Source organism: Camellia sinensis, chromosome 1 (genome assembly GCF_055761805.1).
Source record: "Camellia sinensis isolate YWXY chromosome 1, ASM5576180v1, whole genome shotgun sequence".
Lineage (NCBI taxonomy): Eukaryota > Viridiplantae > Streptophyta > Magnoliopsida > Ericales > Theaceae > Camellia > Camellia sinensis.
The window spans coordinates 157,662,070-157,685,769 of record NC_138961.1 but is presented as its reverse complement, the minus strand read 5'-3'; the positions used below and the strand labels follow the sequence as shown (position 1 = coordinate 157,685,769).

The following is a 23,700-nucleotide window of genomic DNA, read 5'->3' as shown; positions in this document are numbered from 1 at the left end:
AATGAATGATCTATTTTAAAAATATATTTGTCGTCTATTTTTTCGAAGACAAATGCGATAAAATGAAAAAGTTATGATTATTGGATCGATCTAATTTTTTCCATAGATGATATACATTGAGGACCCTACAAAATGAACAGTTTCGATTGTTGAAACGGTACATGTGATCGGCTTTATAGACTCTTTAAAATTATCTCATGTTGAGATCTCATTATGAAAGAACTTGAGGGGCTCATAGAATCTATTACAAGTCTCATTTCAATGATTCAAATCATTCATTTTGTAGAATTCTCAATGTATATTATCCATGAAAAAATTTAAGTAAATCTAATAATCGTAACTTTTTTATTTTATCACATTTATCTCTAAAAAAATAAATAATCTATTTTAAAAATATAAAAAATTTGAGAGGTACACCCCTCCTAGTCTCTTTTTACCTCTATCCTGTTTGTATGGATGTCACATAAATCAATTGCGGTGATGACATTGCCACTTATGACACTGAATAATGTTTTAATGACAACCTTAATTGTGTTACTCATGATTGTTGAAGGAAAAGGAATGTTTTAAAAAACATCAATTATTTGATTTGTGTAAATGAAACATTTTTGAAAATTTAGAAAAGAACTTAAAACTTAGAAGTGTTTTTAAAAATAATTTTTTTTTTTTTTTCTATCAATGTGTTTGGTTTGAGTTTTTTAGATGAAATTTTTTGAAAATTGAGTTTTTTAGTTTTAATATTTTTTGGTTTTTTTGTTTTTAGTGAATATTTTTAAAATTTTAAACATTTTTTTTTTTACTTTTTTAGATGCATCTTACTTAGATGTATCTAAAAAGTAAAAAAATTATGAAAAAATATTTTAAAAAATTAATAAATATATAAAAATACAAAAATTGTACTGAATTCTCATTTTTTTTTTGTATTTTTGGTATTTAGTGAATTTTTAAAAGGTTTTTTTACAATTTTTTTTTAACTTTTTAGGTATATTTATGTTATGTATGTCTAAAAATTTTAAAATTTTTTAAAAAATTACTTAAAATATTAAAAAAATTCAATAAAAACAAAAAAATACGAAAAACAAATAAATAGAATTTTTTAAAAAGTATTTTTCCTTTTTTCTACTTTTGACAATAAAAAACAAATGTTGTATAAAAGATACATTTCCCACAAAACTTCCATATTTTAGGGTAAATCTCAAATAAGTGACACTGGAAAATTAATTTCATTTTTATATTATAATTATATTATGGAGCGGAATTGGTATCCGAATGCAATTATCTATTGTGTTTAGTGTAAAGAATCAAACTTGCACCAAAAAGATTTTCAAGTGAAATGCAGACTGTTCCACTAACATATAATTTGCCCTGTTTTTAGAATCATGGTGGTGATAGCTTAATGAGAGGTGGTCAACGAAAAGAGAAAAAGACAGATAATAATAATAATAATTTAATGCTTTTTTTTTTTCTTACAAAATAATTCTGAAACAGCAATGGTAGGTATGATAAAAAATCTTTTATAAAAATAATCATGAAATTTTTATGATCGTTGAATTATACTTAGAATAAAGTACCACACACTAATCAAAGTAATTCAAGAATTATAAACCTTATATAATCATTTTCATGAAATTTTTTTCATGATTCTTAACTTTTCTCATTCCGAAAATATGCAGTTGAGTATTTTGAAATCAACAGAGAAAGGTCAAAGGCAGGACATATGAAGATTGCTTCCTTTGTTGGGAAGATTGTTGGAACCCTCCAACCTACAATTTACAGCTGGGGTGGATGATATAATTCATATACTTTCTCAGTTTCATTAAAATATATAGAAGAAAGGCAGCAGCCAGCTTCAACTTCAATGGTTTTAGATTAATAAACTAAAATTGGACCAAAGAGAACAAATTCACGTGTCATTACTGGTACCACATCTCAATCAAGCCTCAGTTATGTGAGAAGAGAGAGAGAGAGAGAGAGAGAGAGTAATGTGGACAAGGAACCTGAATCTAGCTTACCAACCCAACCGAAACCACTCTGTTCAGACATATTTAATATTTCATCAGAAGCCATAACAATATCAAAAGCAAAATTAGGTGTATGCATCATCTGATATGTAAATACAGGGCCAACAATATAACAAATTAACAATTATGATCCTTAATGACAAAATGAGACCAAAGAATAACAACAATTCAAAGCAATGTAGACATCATACCCGAATTCAACCTCAATTGACAGAGAGAGAGAGAGAGAGAGAGAGACAGAGAGATTGAGACGTGAAACCTGAATTTTCTTACTAAAACAACCAAGCTCTGTTTTTTCAACAAATCAATTTTTTTTCATCATATGCAAAAGTAAAATTGACGTGTAAAAGATATGTAAATTGTGAAACACGGATAGGATATGAATATAGTGATACAAATATGACAATTTAAAAAAAATATAAAAATAAAATACAGGGTTGACGGAAATATGTTCATAAAAAATATATTTTATGATTTGTAATAGTAGATTATATATAATTAGAAAATGATATACAAAACACACTGGAGAAGATGACCCGTTAGAGGGAGCGTTGAAGATTAGAGGAGACTTGTCCGAATACGTCAGCGCCAGTGTCGGCAAGATTTAAGGTTGGCAAGATTAATGTTTGATTGGGAGATTTGAAAAATGATTTGAAAAGGAAAAAAAACAAAATAAGTGAAACGTGAATAAAATATACCTGCATTTCATATAATTTTATACATTTTTTTATTCTTTTTTAAATATCTTCTCAGATCCCAACCCAACCAAACACAGAATAAGAGATTGACTAAATGTGAGACCAAAGATGAGATTTGATTTTAACCGAGAGAAAGAGAGGCCTGTTGAGAAAATATAAAGAGAAAAGATGGAGGAGGAGAGTTGGAGCGAAGACTTATTGGAAGGGAAGGGTAAAGGGATTGGCGTTGAGCGTCCACCAGAATCATGAGTCTGTGAAACCAAAAAGAGCAGAGAGTTACTCTTCTATGGACCCAGACCAAAGACAGACAATCCATAGATTCATCTGATAAGAAAATTCTAAACTGATTAATTTGAGATATTTGTAAAAATACCTCTCATTTTTTTTTTTTTTGGAATTTTAATAATACAATACTACGAACCCAAACTTAATTAATCAGAAATTATTCGAAACTATTATTTTGTGTATATACCTTGTAATACACAAATTTAATCTCCACTACACCGTCACACATCCATAAAAATCTGAGTGATTTTATCTGAGTTCCAGATTTTTTCTTTAAGAATACACTATATTATTAAAGAAAGAAAAAAAAAAACAATACATTAAATTATCAATATACCTAATATGCACACCTACAATATATATATATATATACACGCATGTGTGTGTACATATTGCTAGTAGTGGAGCTAGGAATTCAGTGAAGAGGGGGCACAAATTAATGACAATATTAATTTTGTTTTTTTTCTCATAATAAACAATAATGAGATATTACTAAGCATAACTATTAAGAGTTTATTTAGATAGATGTGAATTTTCAATGAAAGGATTTGAGATTAAATTTTATACAAATATTGTGGAGTAACTATTTTTGGTGGATTGAAAAATTAAAAAAGAAGATAAGTTGAGATAGAAATGATATATTTTAGTAAAGAAATTCTATAAAACACACCACAAAAAAAATATCTATCATATGTCGCAGTTATGATCTTTGTAGTTTTCAGTTATGACACATTATAATGTTGGATATAACTTAGTTATAACTTCTTATGATTGTTATTTGATTATGATTAAAGAGGTCTTTTGATTATATATCAAGTAATGATTTGTAATGATTCATTTTGATATTAGTTATGACTTATTGTAATTTTTTTTTTTGGGTTATAATTAGAGATGTGTTGTTTAGTTATAATTTATACAGTAGTCATTTTAATTATGAATGAAAATAATTTGGTTATGAAAATTTATAATATCAATACCATAGAGTAATAACTAGTATATGGTACATCTCTTTTGGAGGTATATAATAAAAGGACTTATTTTAATATGTTCATTGTAATTAGAAACAAAATTTATAGTAGAGGGGCTATTATAATTTGAAAAAAAAGAATATTATTATAATTTTATAAAGGATGTGCCCCCTCTGGACATACACTGCCTCTGCCCCTGCATATTGTCGATGCTTCATCAATGTAAATACAGAGCCATTCACCCACCAAGAATAAATTGACAATTATTCACAACTGACCCCCGAAAAAAAAAAAAAATTGGTACGAAAATTCACTACCAACATATTACATAGAAAACTGAAAGAGTACAGGGGTAGGAGAAAAATTGATGCTATAAGGTAAATCAGATTATGAAAAGAAAATGCAAAGTTGATTCATAATGACAAAATGAGCCCAAAGAATGAAAACAAATCAAAGCAACCAAATTAAGTAAGCTGAGGTCGATATTGAAACAATGAAGAACAATTTATTCACTCTGCAACTGATTATGGTGGTGCACCCGAATCAACAGAGTAAGCCTTCTGCTCATCTGCATCATTCATTATGTCGCCAAATGGGTTTTGCTGTTGTTGCTGTAAGCTAGAACGACAAAGCTCTTCAATTTGGGCATTCAGTTCAGCCATTGAAGGGCGCTTATCAGGGTACTGTGCAACACAGTCAATGGCAAGCTGCAAGAGCTGAACCATCTCTTCCTCAACATTTTGATACCTAAGAAGCTCAAGATCAAACACCTCAGCGGTCCATTCCTCACGAACCACAGACTGGACCCATCGAGGCAGGTCTACACCCTCCTCATTCAAGAGGGCATGCGTTGGAGCCTTACCTGTTAGCAGCTCCAACAGCAATACACCGAAACTGTAGACGTCTGCTTTTTGGGAGACTTTGCGGGGATCGGTCACCTCTGGTGCTCGGTAGCCGGCAATGCGGTTGGGAGTGGAGCTGGGTCCCACAAGTTGGGCAAGGCCAAAATCGGAGACACGGGCCTCGAAGGAAATAGTGAGGAGGACATTTGATGACTTGATGTTGCCGTGGGAGACTGTTGGGCCCTGTGAGTGGAGGTATGAAATCCCACGTGCAGCTCCAAGGGCAATGGCAGATCTTGTTTCCCAGTTTAATGGTGTCCTACCAGCTCCTCTGTTTCCTGTAATGGGAAAAAATGGAAAATTTTAAATTATAGTAAATAGAAAGCTATTTGGGGAAAGAATATAACTCTGTGTTGACAATTTCTCTTGCTATAGGCCTACAGTATCAACAAGGGTCTAAACAGGTAGCTGAATGTTAGCTCTATATCATGTGTAAACCTCACATTTGAAACCTTTCAAGTTGGTTTAGAGGAACTCAACTCCACTAGGCAGTAGTCAAGTAATCAGAGGCGGAATTTTGGAAGTTTCTTTGATTTTTAAAATCAAATTTGTAAGAAATGATTGTAATAATCAAACTTCATGGCATTAGAATGCAAGAGGAAAATGCTTCATTGCAAAAGATCATGCAAATTTTTAATTAAGATCAAAGTCCATTACAAGAAAAGTGTTTTGAAGTGGTATATACCTCAAACCTTGGACATCAAATGAGTAAACAAAAATGGACATATACCACTGCAATATCATTTTCCTTACTATATAGTTCACGACAGCCACTGGACATAGAGCCGAAGGAAAATGGTTGGGACCACTTTTTTGGGGAACCCCGCCACCCCCAATTGATCATGATTGGCCAACTTTTTGTTTTTTTCTTTTTCCTCCTATCTCTGGCTGACATGTGCTCGTAGAGATTGTGAGGGTAAAAAAAAAAAAAGGTCTGTATCATTTCTGTATAACCAAAATAAGCTTCACTATTAATAAATTTAACAACACTTAAAAAGTCTCCTTTCTATTATTCTAGGAAACAAATTGCATAATGGATTAAAAGAGAAATGATTTCCAAAGTGTGTGACATGTTTGGTATCAGTTTTTCTATTTTTGGAACCAAAAATAATGAGAAGTTCAAAAGAAAAAAACTACATCAATTTTCACATCATTATTTTCTTTTGTTCAAAAGCATTTTCAAAAAATATGAAAATAACCTTTTCGATGTTTCCCCAAAAATTGGTTGTTTTTCAAAAAATTTTCCTAAAACCAATTTTTGGAAATAATTTTTTTCATTTTGTAAACCAACATAAACCAAACTAAGCCTTGTAACAATCAAGTGAGCTCACCTATATGAATCCTTTTTTCATAGTTTTTTGCCAGGCAAGTCCTTGAGTTTTCATCATATAAGAAAATGAACACAAACATATCCCCACAAACACAATAATACATAAAACACTAATCTACCTAACACAAACAAGTCCTTAAAGTTCACTATTTTAGTGACAGATCTTCCTACTTTATCCTAACCCGCAATTTTAACCTACTTACCCCTATACTCGACCCACCCTGTCAATACTCTCTCAAATCTTTTCTATAGAATTGCATAGAGTATAATACAATCGGGTTGGATAAATTTGCTCTCCCAAACATGTATTTGGTTATTGTTTTTAGCTACAATAAACATAAGACAATAAAGTGTAAACAATGAAGAAATCAAAAGAAGGCAGACAATGAAAATACTAACAAATCTAAAAGACAGAACACTATATATGTAAAAGAAGAGCTCTCACCATGTAAAAGTGCAGACAAACTTCCCATTGGCATATAATCATAGACAAGAAGCTTCTCATCCCTGCTATAATAATAAGCCCTCAAAGGAACCAAATTCTCATGATTCATAGCTCCAACCCCTTCAATCTTCTCCCTAAATTCATTCTCCGGCACCGTCACATCCCTCAACCTCTTCACCGCCACCACCACCCCCTTCTCCAATCCCGCCTTATACGCCGTCCCAAACGTCCCTTTCCCCAATACCTCTGCCGAAGCCCTCAACAAATCCTCCAAATCAAATCCCCTCTCCGATTTTCCAAAAAACACTAAACTCTTTTTTCCACCCACATTCTCCTCCACCTTCTTCGAGGGTGCCGGTGCCGGTGCCGCCGCCGGAAAATTATCATTATCTCGGGCTGATTTTTCACCCGGAATTTCAATTTCCGTTTGCTTCACTGCAGCCACTTCCCTCGAATATTCTTTCTTATTACTCTTTCTTTTGCACAAACATATCAAAATTGCCACGATGAACAAGAACCCAATTACCGATCCGATTATAATTCCGGCAATGGCACCGCCGGAGAGTTTGTTTTTGCTCTCACTCGGGGTGGTAGTGCCAGTGGCAGTGCCAGAGCCATTGCAAGACAAGAGCGGACCACCACAGAGCGAATTGCCAGCAAATGCGCTGGCAGGGTTGTTGCTGAGTCTAGAAGGAATCGAACCGGTTAATTGATTGTTGGAGACATTGAATTGAATGAGACTCGGGATGTTGAGGTCAGGGATGGAACCAGTGAGCTTGTTGTTTTCCAAGTAGAGAGTGCCGAGACGGGTGAGATTGTTGAATGAAGGTGAGATCTCGCCGGAGAAGTTGTTGGAAGCGAGATTGAGCCGGATGAGATTCGTGAGAGAGAAGAGAAAATCCGGAATTGGACCGGAAAACAGGTTTCCCTGGAGATAGAGGTAGCGGAGATCAGAGATGGAGGGCAAGTCGGAGGGGAGTGGACCGGAGAGGGCATTGAACCGGAGGCTGAGGGTGTGGAGACCGGTTAGATTACCAATGGTTTTGGGTGGGACTTGGCCGGAGAGTCCCATTCCGGGGACGTGGAGCTCGGTGACACGGCCGGAGTCGCAGATGACGCCAGGCCACGAGCATGGGGTGGGCTCGGAGAGGTTCCAGAGAAGGGATCTGCCGCCCACGGCGGAGCGGAGGCCAAGAAGCGCTGCTCTATCGGCGGAGAGGTCTGGTTTTCCGGTGGGGAAAAGGAGGAGAGAGAAGAGAATGGTGGCGGTGAAGAGGAGATTTGGCACCATTTCTGGGCTGTTTTGATGCTAAAAGCACTCGAAAGTCTGGTGTTTCGAGGCTATGAAGTGTGGAGTGGGTGTCATGAAACTCTTTCCGTTCTCTCTCCTGTTTGATTGTGCGTCATTTTAGAGAGAGAGAGAGAGGGTGTTGGGCGAGGGAAGGGGAGTGGTTGCCTATTTAAAACCCTAGTTTTGGAGTGTTGCGAGGGAACTGGGTACAGTGTCGGGAGGTGCCATGTGCGTGTGGGGATGTTATATGTGGAGGGAAATGAAAAAAATTGCTGCAATTTCTTAATTTTGTAAAAATTTGCGGGAGTTAATGAAATTTGATTTAAAATAGTACTTCTTCTTTTATTTTTATTTTTATTTTTATTTTTTTAAAGGAGTAAAATAGTACTTATTGTTAATTAAAAATATATTAATTTAAGAACCTACTTGCACGCAGATACAGCGAAGAAGATTTGAGATTCTGATTAATAGTGTGATTGAATGTGTCACCATTGTCTGTGAGGCAAGTAAAACCAAGCTGGATTTTCGCTATGTTTAGAAAGTCTAGGAATTAAAAATGCAATCATAAAAATACCATGAATTTGAATTTATTATTATTTTTTTGTTTGAAATTCCTGGTGTATATTTAGGAGCTCAATCGTCTCTAGTCCACTTTGATGTTGTGATGATATATGAGGCTAATTACGAGTTTCGTTTTAATTATTTGAGTCGTTTATGTTTTAAGATATTTTAGTTACGTTTGTTTGATAGATTAAGTTAAATGAGATTGTTAGTGAAAAAATTATTAGTAATTAGATTGTTAATGTTGGGATTGTTAATGAGGGAATTAAATAAAAGTATGTTTGTTTTGATGATATTATGCGAGTTGATTAGTGATGGAATTGTTAAATTATTTTTATATAAAATAAATAAATAAATTATTTTTATATTAAAAAAATTAGAACAAATATTAAAATAAACAAGTGCACTTGGTTAAAAAAATAAAATTAAAAAAAAATATATTTTTTTTTATATAAAATAGACTCAATCCTCTCACTATTTTCCTAATCCCACCCAAAATCCAGCCAAACTAATTCCCCTATATGAGGGTATTCGTAGTCCCATAAGACTATTAGTCCCCTTCTATTTTTGTCAACTAAACATGGGCTATGTAGGACCTACAAGATTGATAATCCAATCCCTCCACCTATGAAGCCAAATAAACATGACCAGCGTAGATTATTCACTAAAAAACATTAAGTGTGTGTTTGTTTGGACGGACTGGATAATGGGGGATTGTAACCCATTAGACTGTTAATCCCAGGATACATTGTTCCCAGACTATTTGGTTGGATTAGATTTGTATCCTATGTTTGTTTAGTCATGGGATTAGATGTCTGGATTGAACTATTTTTAGTGAATCCAATGTTTGGTTAGACGGATTAGATAAGGATAAATGTTCAAAAAACTATTTTACACTTATAATTTATAATTTTTATTTAATATATAATTTTAAAATTTAAATTTGTAATCTATAATTTATAATTTATAATTTAACAACACTAAAAAAATTTAATTTATAAGGCCATAATTTTTAATTTATTATTTTCAATTAAATTAAATTTATAATTTATATTTTTTATTTAATATATAATTTTAAATTAACGACAATAAAAAATAATTTTATTTAATATATAAATTAAATTTTCAACAACACTAAAAAAATTTAATTTATAAGGCCATAATTTATAATTTATTATTTTTAAATAAATTTAATTTATAATTTATATTTTTTATTTAATATATAATTTTAAATTAACAACACTAAAAAAATAATTTTATTTAATATGTAAATTTAATTTTTTAACAATACTAAAAAAATTTAACTTATAAGGCCATAATTTTTAATTTATTATTTCTAATTAAACTAAATTTATAATTTATAATTTATAATTTAAATTTTTTATTTAATGTATAATTTTAAATTAACAACACTAAAAAAATAATTTATAAATGTTTAAAAGACTATTTTATCATTTTCGAATTGTTTGTTAAGTAATAGCATGGGAGTAAAATAGACATTTCAGAGCCTAATCCCATGGGATACCAATCCCATGGAAATAATCCCACCTCCCCTATGGGATAGGATAGTCTTATATTTGTGGGACTAATAGTCGGGGGGACTATTAGTCCAGAGCAAAATTTTTCAAACAAACAATGGACTATTAGTCCGATGGGATTAATAATCCAATCCCACACCCTAATCCTTTAAAACAAACATACCTTAAGTTAATTACATATATGTAGTTATATAATTTTATCATATTTGTTTTTTAAAAAATGTACGATTTATTTTCAAAATCATTCTTATTGTTTATTTTTTTAAAGACAAATGTGATAAAATTATATAACTATGTATATTAGATCGACATAATTTTATATGAATAATGTGTACAAAGTGACCTATAATATAAACGACTCAAATAATCACAACAAATGATCTATACAAAAGTGATAAATGACTCAAATAATCGAAACAGAACCGTATGAATGTTAGACGGAACGGGCTAAAATTAATTAAATTAGTCACATTCCGCTATAAAAGTTCGGACAATCTTAAAAGGGCTCTTTTTTGATAAATCCTATTTGTAACTGCTTTATTCCATGAAACCCAAACTATTTTTTAATATTCCATTAGGTCCATTAATTGTAAAAGGACGAAATAAACCTCCTCCGCCTCTCCCGCGTCTAATCGATTCTGCAAAACCCATTCCCATTCCAACTATTCAATCCACAAAATTTCCAAAACAAAAACTGATCGTCGACTCCAGATTCACATCGCCTCACCATCGTCATCGTCGTCCACTGTCCACCGTCGACCCTAGATTCCTCTTCATCTCACCGCTGCGAAGGTTTACATCGGAAGGAGGGTGCTTTGTCGTTCCAAAATTCCTGTCGTTGGATTGAGTTTATTTCATCCACTGAGTGTGGTCCATACCCATCTACCATAAAGAATAAAAGTAAGCAATACCATTCCACTTTCTGCTTTTCAGTCATAATGTGATCACCGATGTATATATTTACATTGCCCTATAACTATTGTTGTTTTCGGAATTGAATTTGTAAACATAGATGATGTGAACATTCACATTACTGTTCATTACTGGATAAACTTACATTAGTAGACACTAATGTGAACATTCACATCAGTGTATAATGATGTGAATGTTCACATTACTGTCACTGTTGATATTGTTGATTGTTAATGTCCATAGAACCCCCAAGCTTCAGTCAACAATGTAACATTCACATTATTGTTCATTACTGGATAAACTCACATTCGTAGACACCGATGTGAACATTCACACATCAGTGTATAATGATGTGAATGTTCACATTACTGTCAATGTTGATATTGTTGATTGTTGATGTCTATAGAACCCCCAATTTTCACTCAACAATGTGATGGAATATGATGTAAATATTCACATTGTGACATCAATGTCAGAATTGTTGGTGTTGTTGGGTGCTGTTGGTTCCACCCTTTGATTTTCAGCCAATTATAACATAATGTGATCATCCATGTAAACATTTACATTGCCCTGTAACTGTTATTGTTTTCAGAATTGATTTTGCAAACATAGATAATGTGAACATTCACATTACAATACTGGATAAACTGACATTAGTAGACACTGATGTGAACATTCACATCAGTGTATAATGATGTGAATGTTCACATTACTGTCACTGTTGATTGGTGATTGTTGTTTGGTGCTGTTGGTTCCATCCTCTATTTTTCAGCCAATTATATGTTCTTATTTGAACAAACAGGTCTTCCCCGTAGATTTGATGGCAAACGAAAGAGAGGGGAATCCCGTACCAAAGCCAAACCTGATCAAACAGTTGGTCCTGAAGAAGTGAACATGAAAAAGGTTAACTACCGGTCAAATATAACTGGATTGGTGAAACTATTGAAGAATACAAAATTTACAAGTGGTCAATTGAAGTGCCTTAGAAAAACACCGTTTTGGCCCTTATTTGATTGCTTGATCATCAATGAAGTCGACCTCAACCACTGCATGAAATATGATGATGTCATTGTACGTATAGTGCAGACATTCAAGCCATCTAGTGGGAGGTTTTACATCGGGGATAAGAGCATTCAGATTTTTAGAAGTGATGTATCACTTATTTTTGGGGTGGACTGCAGCACCAAGTCGATGGACCTCTCTTATGGTGCAAAACCAACGACCGGCATCATACACCGAATGTGCAAGAATGTTAGTCGGTTAAGTGCTGCCAAAATACGAGAAATTTTGAGCGAAGCATTAAAGGGCACAAAGAAACAAGACAATGAAGAGGTCGCAAGATTAGTTTACATGTATGCATGTGTCAAGTTGTTCTTTTCTACGTCCGGAGAAACAATTGGATGGGCTTTCTACTCATACATGGACCCATTAGACAACATGATCGACTATGACTGGACTGAGAGCATCCGGGCAACCCTGATGGGTTCAGTGGGCCAAAACTGTGGAAAATCAGGACGAGTCACCGGATGTGTGATGTTGTTAATGGTAAATCTCATAGAACTTATTCTATGTTTAATATGAACATTTACGGGGTTTTCCCACTCTGATGAGAATGTTCACATTACTGAACAATGGTGTGGAAGTTGACATCAGTGATGTAAACATTCACATTACTGTTCAGCAATGTACAAACACATATTAGTATACACTGGTAGAAACATTCACATCAGTGTAGATTGATGTGATGTTAGCACCAAAACAAAGGTGGAACATTCACATTACTGATGTGAATGTTCACATTACTGGGCAATGATGTGGAAGTTTACATCAGTGATGTAAACATTCACATTACTGTTCAGTAATGTACAAACACACATTAGTAGACACTGGTGCAAACATTCACATCAGTGTAGATTGATGTGATGTTAGCACCAAAACAAATGTGGAACATTCACATTACTGATGTGAACATTCACATTACTAGGCAATGGTGTGGAAGTTGATATCATTAATGTGAACATTCACATTACTGTTCAGTAATGGATATACACACATTATTAGGCACTGGTGTAAACATTCACATCAGTGTTAATTGATGTGAACATTCACATTACTGGCCACTGGTGTAAACATTCACATCAGTGTTATTTGATGAGAACATTCACATTACTGATGTTTGTTATTTGTTTTAGTACTGGTTGTGTAAGCATACAACCATCTTACAACCCCGCAACCCTAATGCCATTCCGAGATGTGTGAAGTGGGACCTCACAGCCTTACATACCAACATGAAGTCCATATCTTTGGCTAAGCTTGGTTTAAATGAGGTAGAAGTACGACCAAAAATATTGTGCCCATTCACATAGTTCACATGGTGAGACAAAGGAACTATGTAACTAACATAATGTCTCCAACTGCAGGTATATGGCGGCGAGCTGATGGCATCCCCAACTGAAGTAAAGATGTACCATCATACAAAATTGAATGTGGAGCCCAAACCTGAGGTTTTGTTGAGTGCACCAGCAAAGCAAGATGAAAGCAATGATGATGAAAGCAAAGACAATCAACGCAGTGACGACAACGATGGAATTTCTGTCGATGCAATGGGCCTAAATGATGTTGGACATGACATCAACACTAGCTTTAACACCCCCAATGCTGAGAGAGGTATCATCATAGCACAACCAAGTGAGCCGGACATTGTGGATGTACTTATAAAAGAAAATCAAAAAGCTTGGGGTCTCGTACGACAATGGGAAGCGAAATACAAACTGTTGGAAGAATTGTGGGAGTTGAGGGCAAGGGTGATTGCTGCCCTTGAAGCCAAACTATTTGACCAATCAGGCCCATCTAATATGGACATGGACATGGACATCAAGAATTGCATGGAGTGGAAAGATACAGAAATTCAGCGGTTGACAAAGTTGGTCATCAACTTGGAATGTGAAAAAACAATTCTTCAAGACCTTTTTAATGATCAGTCCGTCCACATTATCACTCAAGTTGAAGCACAAAAGGCTCATGATAGCCTTAAGAAGCATCCCATTGCAGCATTGGAACACATTATCAGCCCACCATCGAGGGTAAAGCGCATCAAGCAGAAGGTAAGGAAAGTGCATCGGTTGGATGAGTTTGAATACCCCAACTTGCCTGGTCAAAAGAAAGGGAAAGAGGGAGCTGAAGAGCAATCCCATGCAGTCCAAGTTGCACAAGATTTAGACAAGCATCCAAAAAAAAAAAAAAAGCACCAAACAAAGTACAAGAAGTTAACCTTGAACAACAAACTGAAGGTTTGGGCCAACATGAGTAAACTCAACAAGCAGAAGGGCCAAAATTTGCACAAGAACAGCGGTGATGAGTAAGTGATCTTACATATCCCCAACTGAATTTTTTTTTATGCTAATGTTAAGCTTCACATACGTACTTAATAGATTAGATCATTTCATAAATGTGTAATGTTGACATTAACGTTTTCTGTAATCACAATGCACAGGTTACTTGTGTGGTGAGGGGACTCAAAGACTAAAGATGTGTATTTTGATGACATCATACACATCATCAAGGAAGAATCAATAACCAACAATGTATGGCAATCGTAAATGTGTACAAAACACACACACACACACACACACACACACACATACACACACACACACACACACACACACACACACTATAAAGACACTGTAAATAATATACTGCCACCCCTCTGTTTGTGCAGGTGATAGATGCATATGGTGAAATTCTACTTGAACTACAAGGGCTAGTCAACCCAAGTTTGGAGAATTCGGCATTCATCTTTACAAGCACATGTTTGGTAACCACTACACTTTTGGTTTGTTTATGTTTCATGTTGATGAGAATGTTCACATGGACAGTATTTGATTTGCATGTTCAATAGATATCAATGTTCATTTCAACATTATATGCTTATATTGTTAACTTAAATGATAGACAGATGTGAATGTTAACAACAACATAAAATGACAGGTCTGAACATTCACATTGACAGATGTGAACATTAACATCATTCGCAGTGAACATTATATGCTTATTATGTTGTTAACTTAAATGATACACAGATGTGAATGTTAACAACAACATAATATGACAGGTGTGAACATTCACATCTGTAATACATTGCTTGACTGTTTCACAAATTAACAGATGTGAACATTCACATCATTCACATTGAACATAGATATACAGATGTGAATGTTAACAACAACATAAAATTACAGGTTTGAACATTCACATTGACATATATAAAAATTAACATCATTCGCAGAGAAAATTATGTGCTTATTATATTGTTAACTTAAATGACACACAGATGTGAATGTTAACAACAATATAATATGACAGGTGTGAACATTCACATCTGTAATACATTGCATGACTGTTTCACAAATTAAAAGATGTGAACATTCACATCATTCACAGCACTTATCATTAACAGATGTGAACATTCACATAATTCACATCGAACATTGATATAAATACTTGGTACATCATTGTATGCCCTTTGTGTGCAGAAAATCATGCAAGAGTACCCCCCACAAGAGAAATAAACTGATTGATGTACATATCAAGGAGTATCAAGGCTAAAGATACCTAATCTTCCTAATACACGACAACTTCCACTGGACGATTGTTGTGTACGACATGAAAGACAATGTATGGAGGCATTATAACTCGCTACACCCATGACCCAGCATACATGACCCATATATTGACAAAGCTCAAATAGTGGTAAGTGGCTGACACATATAATACTTGTCATGATGTGTAATATTTGAACTTGGACGTACGCACTATGTTGGTTGGTGCTTAATATGAAATTTGATTGTTGGCAGAGGGACTACATCGAGGCTTTGGTGCGCAACATTGGACCATCATCACCATTACGGACCAAATTATCAAGCCAAAATACTTCGCAACCAATCATATCAGTAGACATCTGTCCTCAACAAGCATAAGATTCGTAAGCCTAAAATCGATTTGTACACATGTTCCACAACCATTACACACATAAATTTCAAAATCTGATAAGAAGTTTGCATTTTCCGGGTGGATTGCGGGCCTGCAGTTTGTTACATCATGAGGGCGCATGTATACCGGAAGAAATTGTGGATAGCCTAGATCGCTTTGAATGGTGTCAAATAAGAGACTCATTAGTACACCTTTTTCTGAATCACAGAAAGATAGTTTAATGTCAAAACCTATAGGTGGGGGGTGTCCACTTATCACTGTTACCCAAATCTGTTACCCACATTTAAGATAATTTAGTGTCAATAGATTTGACATATTGGAGCAGAATAGCTTAATTGTAAATGAAGTCTATATCACTGCTTGTACAGATATTTTTCAGTCAATATATGTATATGCATTTTGAGGCCTATTTTGTGTTGGTCATGCACATTGAGATTGTATTTTTTTTTTTTTGACACATGACATGATATGAATTTTCACATCACATAATGATCATACATTTTCTTATGTTTTAAAGCCATACTACATGGATGTGAATATTGCTTAAAGTGTTATTCTAACACAATATGACATGTGTGAATATGATATTTCTTAACACATAAGTCAATATTCACAGCTAATAATTTGATGATGTGAATATTCACATCATAACTTTTGATTATTTGAATGACAGCAACGATGTCAATATTCACAGCACGCCCATGCATGCATCATAATATGCACAAGAACATCTAATTTTAGCTAGCAACAAACACTGACAATTACATTTGTAATACATATATGAATATTCACATCTTCTGAGTTGATGATGTGAATGGTTACATTGATGTAAACGTTCATGTCATCTACTTTGATGCTGTCAACGGTAACAAGAATGTGAATATTCACACCGCAGAAATGTTTAAAAGTTCAACCCATATGCAATTATTCACATAATGTGATTATATTACACAAGTGTAAATGTTAACATTATGTATTCATCCAAAACACAATAACAAAAATGTCAATTTGGTACCTTAAAAAATTAAAAATAAAACACAAATCAAATACTAATGCATTATTATGTTTGCCAAAGCAACGTAGTCTTATTGCAACACAATGTGTGCCAACATAACACAATCTTATTTCAACAATCAATACAAGAATCTCGTGTAAAACACAACATTGAAATAAAAAATATACACCCTATATCGACTCTGTGCATGATTTCCGATTGTGGCTTCCTAACTTATCACATCTCCCGCACCTTATTTGTTTCAGTTTCTCACCCCTTGATGGGATTCTATTCTTTTTCGGCCTTCCGGGTGGTCTTTTCACAGTTGGTGGGTATATAGTAAAGTCCATGGGATCGAAAGGCGGCTTTTCCACCGATGGTATAGGGAATATGTCACCCGAATAGGCTGCACGATATGTCTGTACATGAAAGTAATGTTCAACACAATCGTTGAGATTGTAGCGACTCTTTTGAATAGCAATAACAGCATGGTCACATGGGAATCCGTTGATTTGCCATTTGAAGCAAGAACATGTACGCCTCACAACATCAACTGTCATAGATGGTATCGAATGAACTTCAAACATATCATCATTGGCTTTGCTAACTTGCCAAGACCTGCTGTCATTGAACGAATCCATAAACATTGTTTCGAATATAGGACAAATAAGCTTATTCTATTTGTTTGCTTAGTCACGCTGTGCAGACATTTGCCGCATCAACTGAGTACGAATTGTGTCCACCATTTGAGTGATACGAAGATTATGTGCTTCTTTAATCCAGTTATTAAATGACTCCGCCACATTAGATGTCATCTCCCCATAACGCATGCCCCTGCACAATATCACAAACATTGTACAATACAGAATTTAACAGGTTTGAACATTCACATTGACAGATGTGAATGTCAACATCATTTGCAATGAACATTATATGTTTATTATCTTGTCAACTTAAATGATAGACAGATGTGAATGTTAACAACAACATAATATGACCGGTGTCAACATTCACATCTGTAATACATTGCATGACTATTTGACAAATTAACAACATTCACATCATTCACATCATTTACATTGAACATGAAACACAATTGGATGATTGTTACCATTCTAAACTGAAAATTCATATCGCTACCATTCTAAACTTAACAAATGGAACACTTTAGGAAACTATTATTACCTGAAGTATGAATTTGCCCAGTGCTCAGGTGCCAAGTCCTTGAAAAAATTATGTGCTCGTTGTTTACCCTCCTCTTTTAATTTTGCAAGCTTTTCACGAAACCCTACCACAGTTGACTCGTAAGCACAGTCACCCAAACTACTTACTAGGTGATCCTTGAATCCATTATCAATTCCTTTTATCTGGTTTCTTAAATTGCTCTTCAAGTGTTGTAAGAAATAACCGTGATGAGTCGATGGGAACACCTTTGGCATAGCTTCTAACAGACCAAGATTACGATCTGAAATAAAAGCAATCTAGCGCTTACCATCAACAACCTTCCCAAGTTCGTGTAAGAACCACGACCAATTGGCCGTGGTCTCTGAATCAACAATCGCAAATGCAACATGAAACAAACCTATAACACAACACCAATACACAACTGTTCACAATATTCCAAAGTGAATAGAAAACAATATAAACGAAACAGGTCATGTGAATGTTTATATCTACATTGCCCTACTACTATTGTTATTTTTGGATTTGGGTTTGCAAACATCAATGATGTGAACATTCACATTAACGACAATTAATAATTCATTGTTGATTGTTGAGTTATTGATAATGTGAACATTCACAATACTGTTCATTAATGGGTAAACCGACATTAGTACACACTGATGTGAACATTCACATTAGTGTATCATAATGTGAATGTTCACATTACTGTCATTAGCAGACACAGATGTGAACATTCACATCAGTGCATACTAATGTCAATGTTCACATTACTTATAATTTCTTAATCACTCATATTTTGTTGTTGTTCACATCAATGTGTATTGATGTAAACATTGACACCAGTGTAAATGTGGAACACATTGTGTAATCGTCTGTCATTTGTCCAGACTATGCTGCTCAATGTGAATATTGACATGAATAGACAACTAAAAAAAATACTAACCATTGTTTCCTTCTTTCGCCATTGCCGCAAGTAGCTGACCTTTGTACTTTCCTTTGAGGAACGTTTCATCTAGGAATAATAAAGGCCGACAAGAATTGAACCCATAAATACACGCAGTGAATGACACAAAGAAACGACAAAACTGTTGACTACTCGCATTATAGTCAATATTGACATAACTCCTCGGATTGTACCGCATCACAGCATCCAAATACCACCGCAGCTGGTCAAACGATAATGAGTGATCTCCATGAATACCAGCCTTTGTTTTCTCTACACCTAACCATACGACATGGTAACTCACATCTAGCCCATAATCCCTCTTCAAAATAGTCACCACCTCACACGGCTGATTCAACGGCTTGTCCCTCACAATTTCAGATATGGTACTCGACACCAAATCCGAACTAACTCGTGGATTCTTCGATGTTCGGACATCTGTACCACAACTATGCACATCACTAAACCTCTTGATGTAGAAAAAACCATTTGCTCGTTGTGCTCTACAATGTATAGCCCACAAGCAGCCTCTCTCCTTACCCATCGCACACACAACAGTAACTCTTGTTGTCTCGTTCTTGACATACGTAAACTGAAACCCACATTGGATGGCATACTTACATAAAACGTCACGAAATTCTTGTGCACCTCCAAGAAACCGTTGTCCCACTGCGTAATACCATTTGCCTAAGGTGCTGACAACAACACCTTCTCCTTATGGTGGCAAAATCTCCGTAGTGCATCAATTTCTTCCTCAACCCCCACACGCAGCGATCCCGAGTTGCTTGACTGATCAATATCACTTTTCAACTCAACAACAACTTCTACATGTTGTACCCCCATTGATTTAGCAAGCAGTAACATGTTCTGAAATTCTTCTTCATTGTCCAAATCACACCTATTAATTCTAGGTAACCGACAGAACAATAAAATAAAACCAGCAGACAACTCCCCCTATTTTTCACACAAACAGTCCACCAAACGCGAATAACACAATACGTAGGCAACATTTATTACAGTTGTACTGCAACCATATGTACACACCAACATCATAAAGGTATCCATCTCCCGTAAAAACACAACAATACAACAATCAACAATAATCCAAACCGATATGAAAATTCACATTGTGAAAAAATTAGATGACTACGTGTACAGTTCAAGTGTTAAATCCATAGTTCACATTAACAAGATGTGAATATTCACATTGATAAATATACTCTGAATTATATCATCCACACAGAGCCTCATTAAGCAAACATCAAAGTAAAGTGAGAACATCCACATTTTTCACATAATATTAACACGATGTAAACATTTACATTGATAGACATACTCTGAATTATATCACTCACACAGAGCCTCATTAAGCAAATATCAAAGTAAAATGAGAACATCCACATTCTTCACATAATATTAACACGATGTAAACATTCACATTGTTCCATACTCTGAATTATAGAAACATCACTTATGTGATGACCTCCCCTCCACAGTACCACGATGTAAACATTCACATTGATCCATATACTCTGAATTATATCACTCACACAGAGCCTCATTAAGCAAACATCAAAGTAAAATGAGAACATCCACATTCTTCACATAATATTAACAAGATGTAAACATTCACATTGATACATATACTCTGAATTATATCACCCACACAGAGCCTCATTATGGATACATCAAAGTAAAATGAGAACTACATATTCTTCACATAATCTGAATGACCTCCTCTCCATAGGACCATGTATGATGCATATAATTGAAAAAATAGAGCATCTGATCCATATCAATCAAAAAACAAAGCATCTGATCCATCATACAAATCAAAACATAAAGTGAACATGTATTCATAACCAAAATGATATTAACCTTAATCATGCAATCCTACAATTGTCCAGTAACTCAAAAACAACTGCTTTGAAGTAGTTATACTCCAGAAAATGTGAGAACCGAACACCTTCAAATTCTTCGTCTTCACTTGAAAATCACCGAACTAGACTACAACAGCAACAATGAAATGCTAGCACATCAAAGCCTCAGAACGAGCATGCAAGATAGAAATGTATCAATCTGAATTGGAATGATGATGAAAAGTGTAAAGATAGAAACTGCCAAAACTGAATCAACGAAATCACAGGGAACGTGTTATGTATTAACACAGTATATATATATATATATATATAAGGGCATAATAGTCCAGGTAAAAATATAAAATTTGTAAAATGGACTTTATGGAATAAAAAGAAAAGTATATGGGACTAATTAGGTTATAATATTCCTTTGTGGACCTAATGAGTTATAACAACTCTAAGATGGATTTATCAATAAAAATCCCATCTTAAAATGTTTGATTACCTACTATCGAAGAAAGATCGAACAATTTTAGTTTGTTCGGTGAACTAGAGTCAAATGGAGCTTTGATTCTGTTTTTTCAAATAGCACAAAATTACATCAAAGTATTATAATTTATTTATAATTCCTCTTAAATACAAAAATCTTATATATACGTAATATACATATATTTTAACTATGAATTTTTTTTGTTGGCTTGTTTGTTATTGTTGATTTTTTTTTTAAAGGATGTGTTGGGAGTTGTAGAGAAATGAAGACAATAGAAAAAGAGGAGAATGTGGCAGTGGTTGATCGAGGAAAATGGATGATGGCTAGGAGGTGGCAGTGGTGGTGGTGGTGGTGGTGGTGGGTGAAGGAGAAGGACGGTGGTGGAAGAAATAGGAAATGGTGAAAAACAAATTTTGATATTTCAACCCTTGAGAGTAATTTTATAAAAGGGTAAAAATGTAATAAAAACAAAAATAAAATGAAAGGTGTAAGGAGAAATTTTCATTGTGTAAATGGAAGCTCGCCTTTTTATCTTTATTTTAGTATCTCCGTTTGGCAAGAGTTTTTTTGGCTATTTTAGCCACAAAAGACAAAATTGGCTATTTTAGCCACAACAAACAAAACATCACATCTAACCCATAATCATTACACTCTTCTCTTACAAAAAAACCAAAAAAACTAAAAAGTCAAAAAGCCTTTCCCAAACCAAGCTTTTTAGCCCAGACTAAAATAGTCAAAAAAGCCAAAAAATCAAAAAACCAACCCACTTCCCAAACAGAGGCAAAATGATAAAGATATAATGAGTGAAACATTATTCAAGTTATTTTTTTTTTCTACATTGTCACCCGTTACAATGATCAAAACTTCTTTGATGCAATTAGTTATTATATATATATATATATATATTCGTTTGTTGATATTGTAAGATTGAAATTAAGGTTGTGTTTTATAAATAAAGTGTTCACATTTGCAAGTATGGTAGAATTGCAGTTCTAAGCGGAATCAACTAGAGCTACATTAATCAAGGTATATGGCATTACGGGTTTAACTCTTATAGAAAGGAGTTTGATACTTTTATGTAGGGGTGAGCAGCGGATATACCGATCTGCCCAAACTGACCGAACCGAATCGATCTGCCACATTTTGAATGGATGCGTGATGACGAGCGGACGGTTGCGGATTGATTTTTTCCAATCTACCTAGTTTTGGACGGATGGCGAATTTGAGGTTTCTTTTGCTACAACCGAAATACCAAACCGCGAACACCCCTAATAAGTTGTAAGACTTTGCATTTTCAATTTGTTTAAATATTCTATTTGTGTTTTCAATTGAAAAAAAGTTTAAATATTCTGTTGAATATATTCTGTTGAAAAAGAGTTTTCAACTTAAATATATATTTTTGAATTGAAAAAAATAAATGTATTGTTTATCTATATTTTTTGGTTTTTAAATCTAACTCTAAAAATAATAAATAAATAAGAGATATATACTGGTTAATTTTTGTCTTTAAAAAAAAATATAAATGTAACAATACAGAGGCATACAATCTCTACTACTGCTCTGTTTATGGTTTTGGTGGTTTAAATTATTTTTATATTTTAAGAATCGCAGATTGTAATACTTTATGTGGATGAGACATGCTGTGATTATAATATGTGGATGATGCATACAGTGACTGTAATATTCTAAAATTTCAAACTTTCTTTCTTTGGATAAGGCATGCAATGATTGTAATACTTTTTGAAGTCACTAATTGTAATACTTTTTTTTTTTTTTTTGAGGAAGTGCACAAGTTAAATTATGTTGAAAATTTATAAAATGTTAAACCGCCAAATCGATTCACATCCATCCACCAATCCGCTTAATCCACATCCACCGAATTGGCAGACGAATATGGTTTGATTTTCTCCAATCCGCCAATCTGGTGGACGGATGGCGAATTGAAGGTTTCGTGGTCGCAACCGACCTGCGCCCACCCCTACTTTTATGATTAGTTTATTTCTTCTCTATTATGAAGATTATATGTAATTAGTATTAGCGGTTGTTAGTCTTGGGTATGTGGGCTTGGTAATTAGTTGTAATTTATTTGATTTTTTTTAGCTTATTTGCTCAAAATAAGTGAAATTTTTCCTAAATTACAATTTATAGTGTTTTAGTTTATTTGAAACAAAAAAGTTATGAGACAACTCATTTAACCAAAAACTTTTTTTTTAAAATTTTTTATTATTATAGATTATGAAAAGTTTCACCAAATAATTTTACAACCTATTTTAAATCTTTTTAGGA

General features: G+C 34.0%; 2 protein-coding genes across 2 annotated transcripts; both read right to left on the bottom strand.

Annotated features, from left to right (window-relative positions):
- Nucleotides 1–4,269: 4,269 nt before the first annotated feature.
- On the bottom strand, nucleotides 4,270–8,255 carry LOC114301949 (putative inactive receptor kinase At1g48480). The gene is made up of 2 exons (XM_028246910.2): nucleotides 6,650–8,255; nucleotides 4,270–5,152 (listed from the first exon to the last, which is right to left on the bottom strand). Exons 1-2 carry the CDS (start codon nucleotides 7,938–7,940, stop codon nucleotides 4,497–4,499), a joined length of 1,947 nt encoding a protein of 648 aa, XP_028102711.2. The 5' UTR covers nucleotides 7,941–8,255; the 3' UTR covers nucleotides 4,270–4,496.
- Nucleotides 8,256–15,812: 7,557 nt separating this feature from the next.
- On the bottom strand, nucleotides 15,813–19,908 carry LOC145820475 (uncharacterized). The gene is made up of 11 exons (XM_082916218.1): nucleotides 19,774–19,908; nucleotides 19,606–19,657; nucleotides 19,066–19,503; nucleotides 18,430–18,519; nucleotides 18,269–18,381; nucleotides 17,963–18,057; nucleotides 17,646–17,771; nucleotides 17,190–17,555; nucleotides 16,709–16,799; nucleotides 16,070–16,213; nucleotides 15,813–15,911 (listed from the first exon to the last, which is right to left on the bottom strand). The coding sequence occupies exons 1-11, from the start codon at nucleotides 19,906–19,908 to the stop codon at nucleotides 15,813–15,815; spliced, it is 1,749 nt and encodes a 582-aa protein (XP_082772344.1).
- Between the last annotated feature and the right edge of the window lie 3,792 nt (nucleotides 19,909–23,700).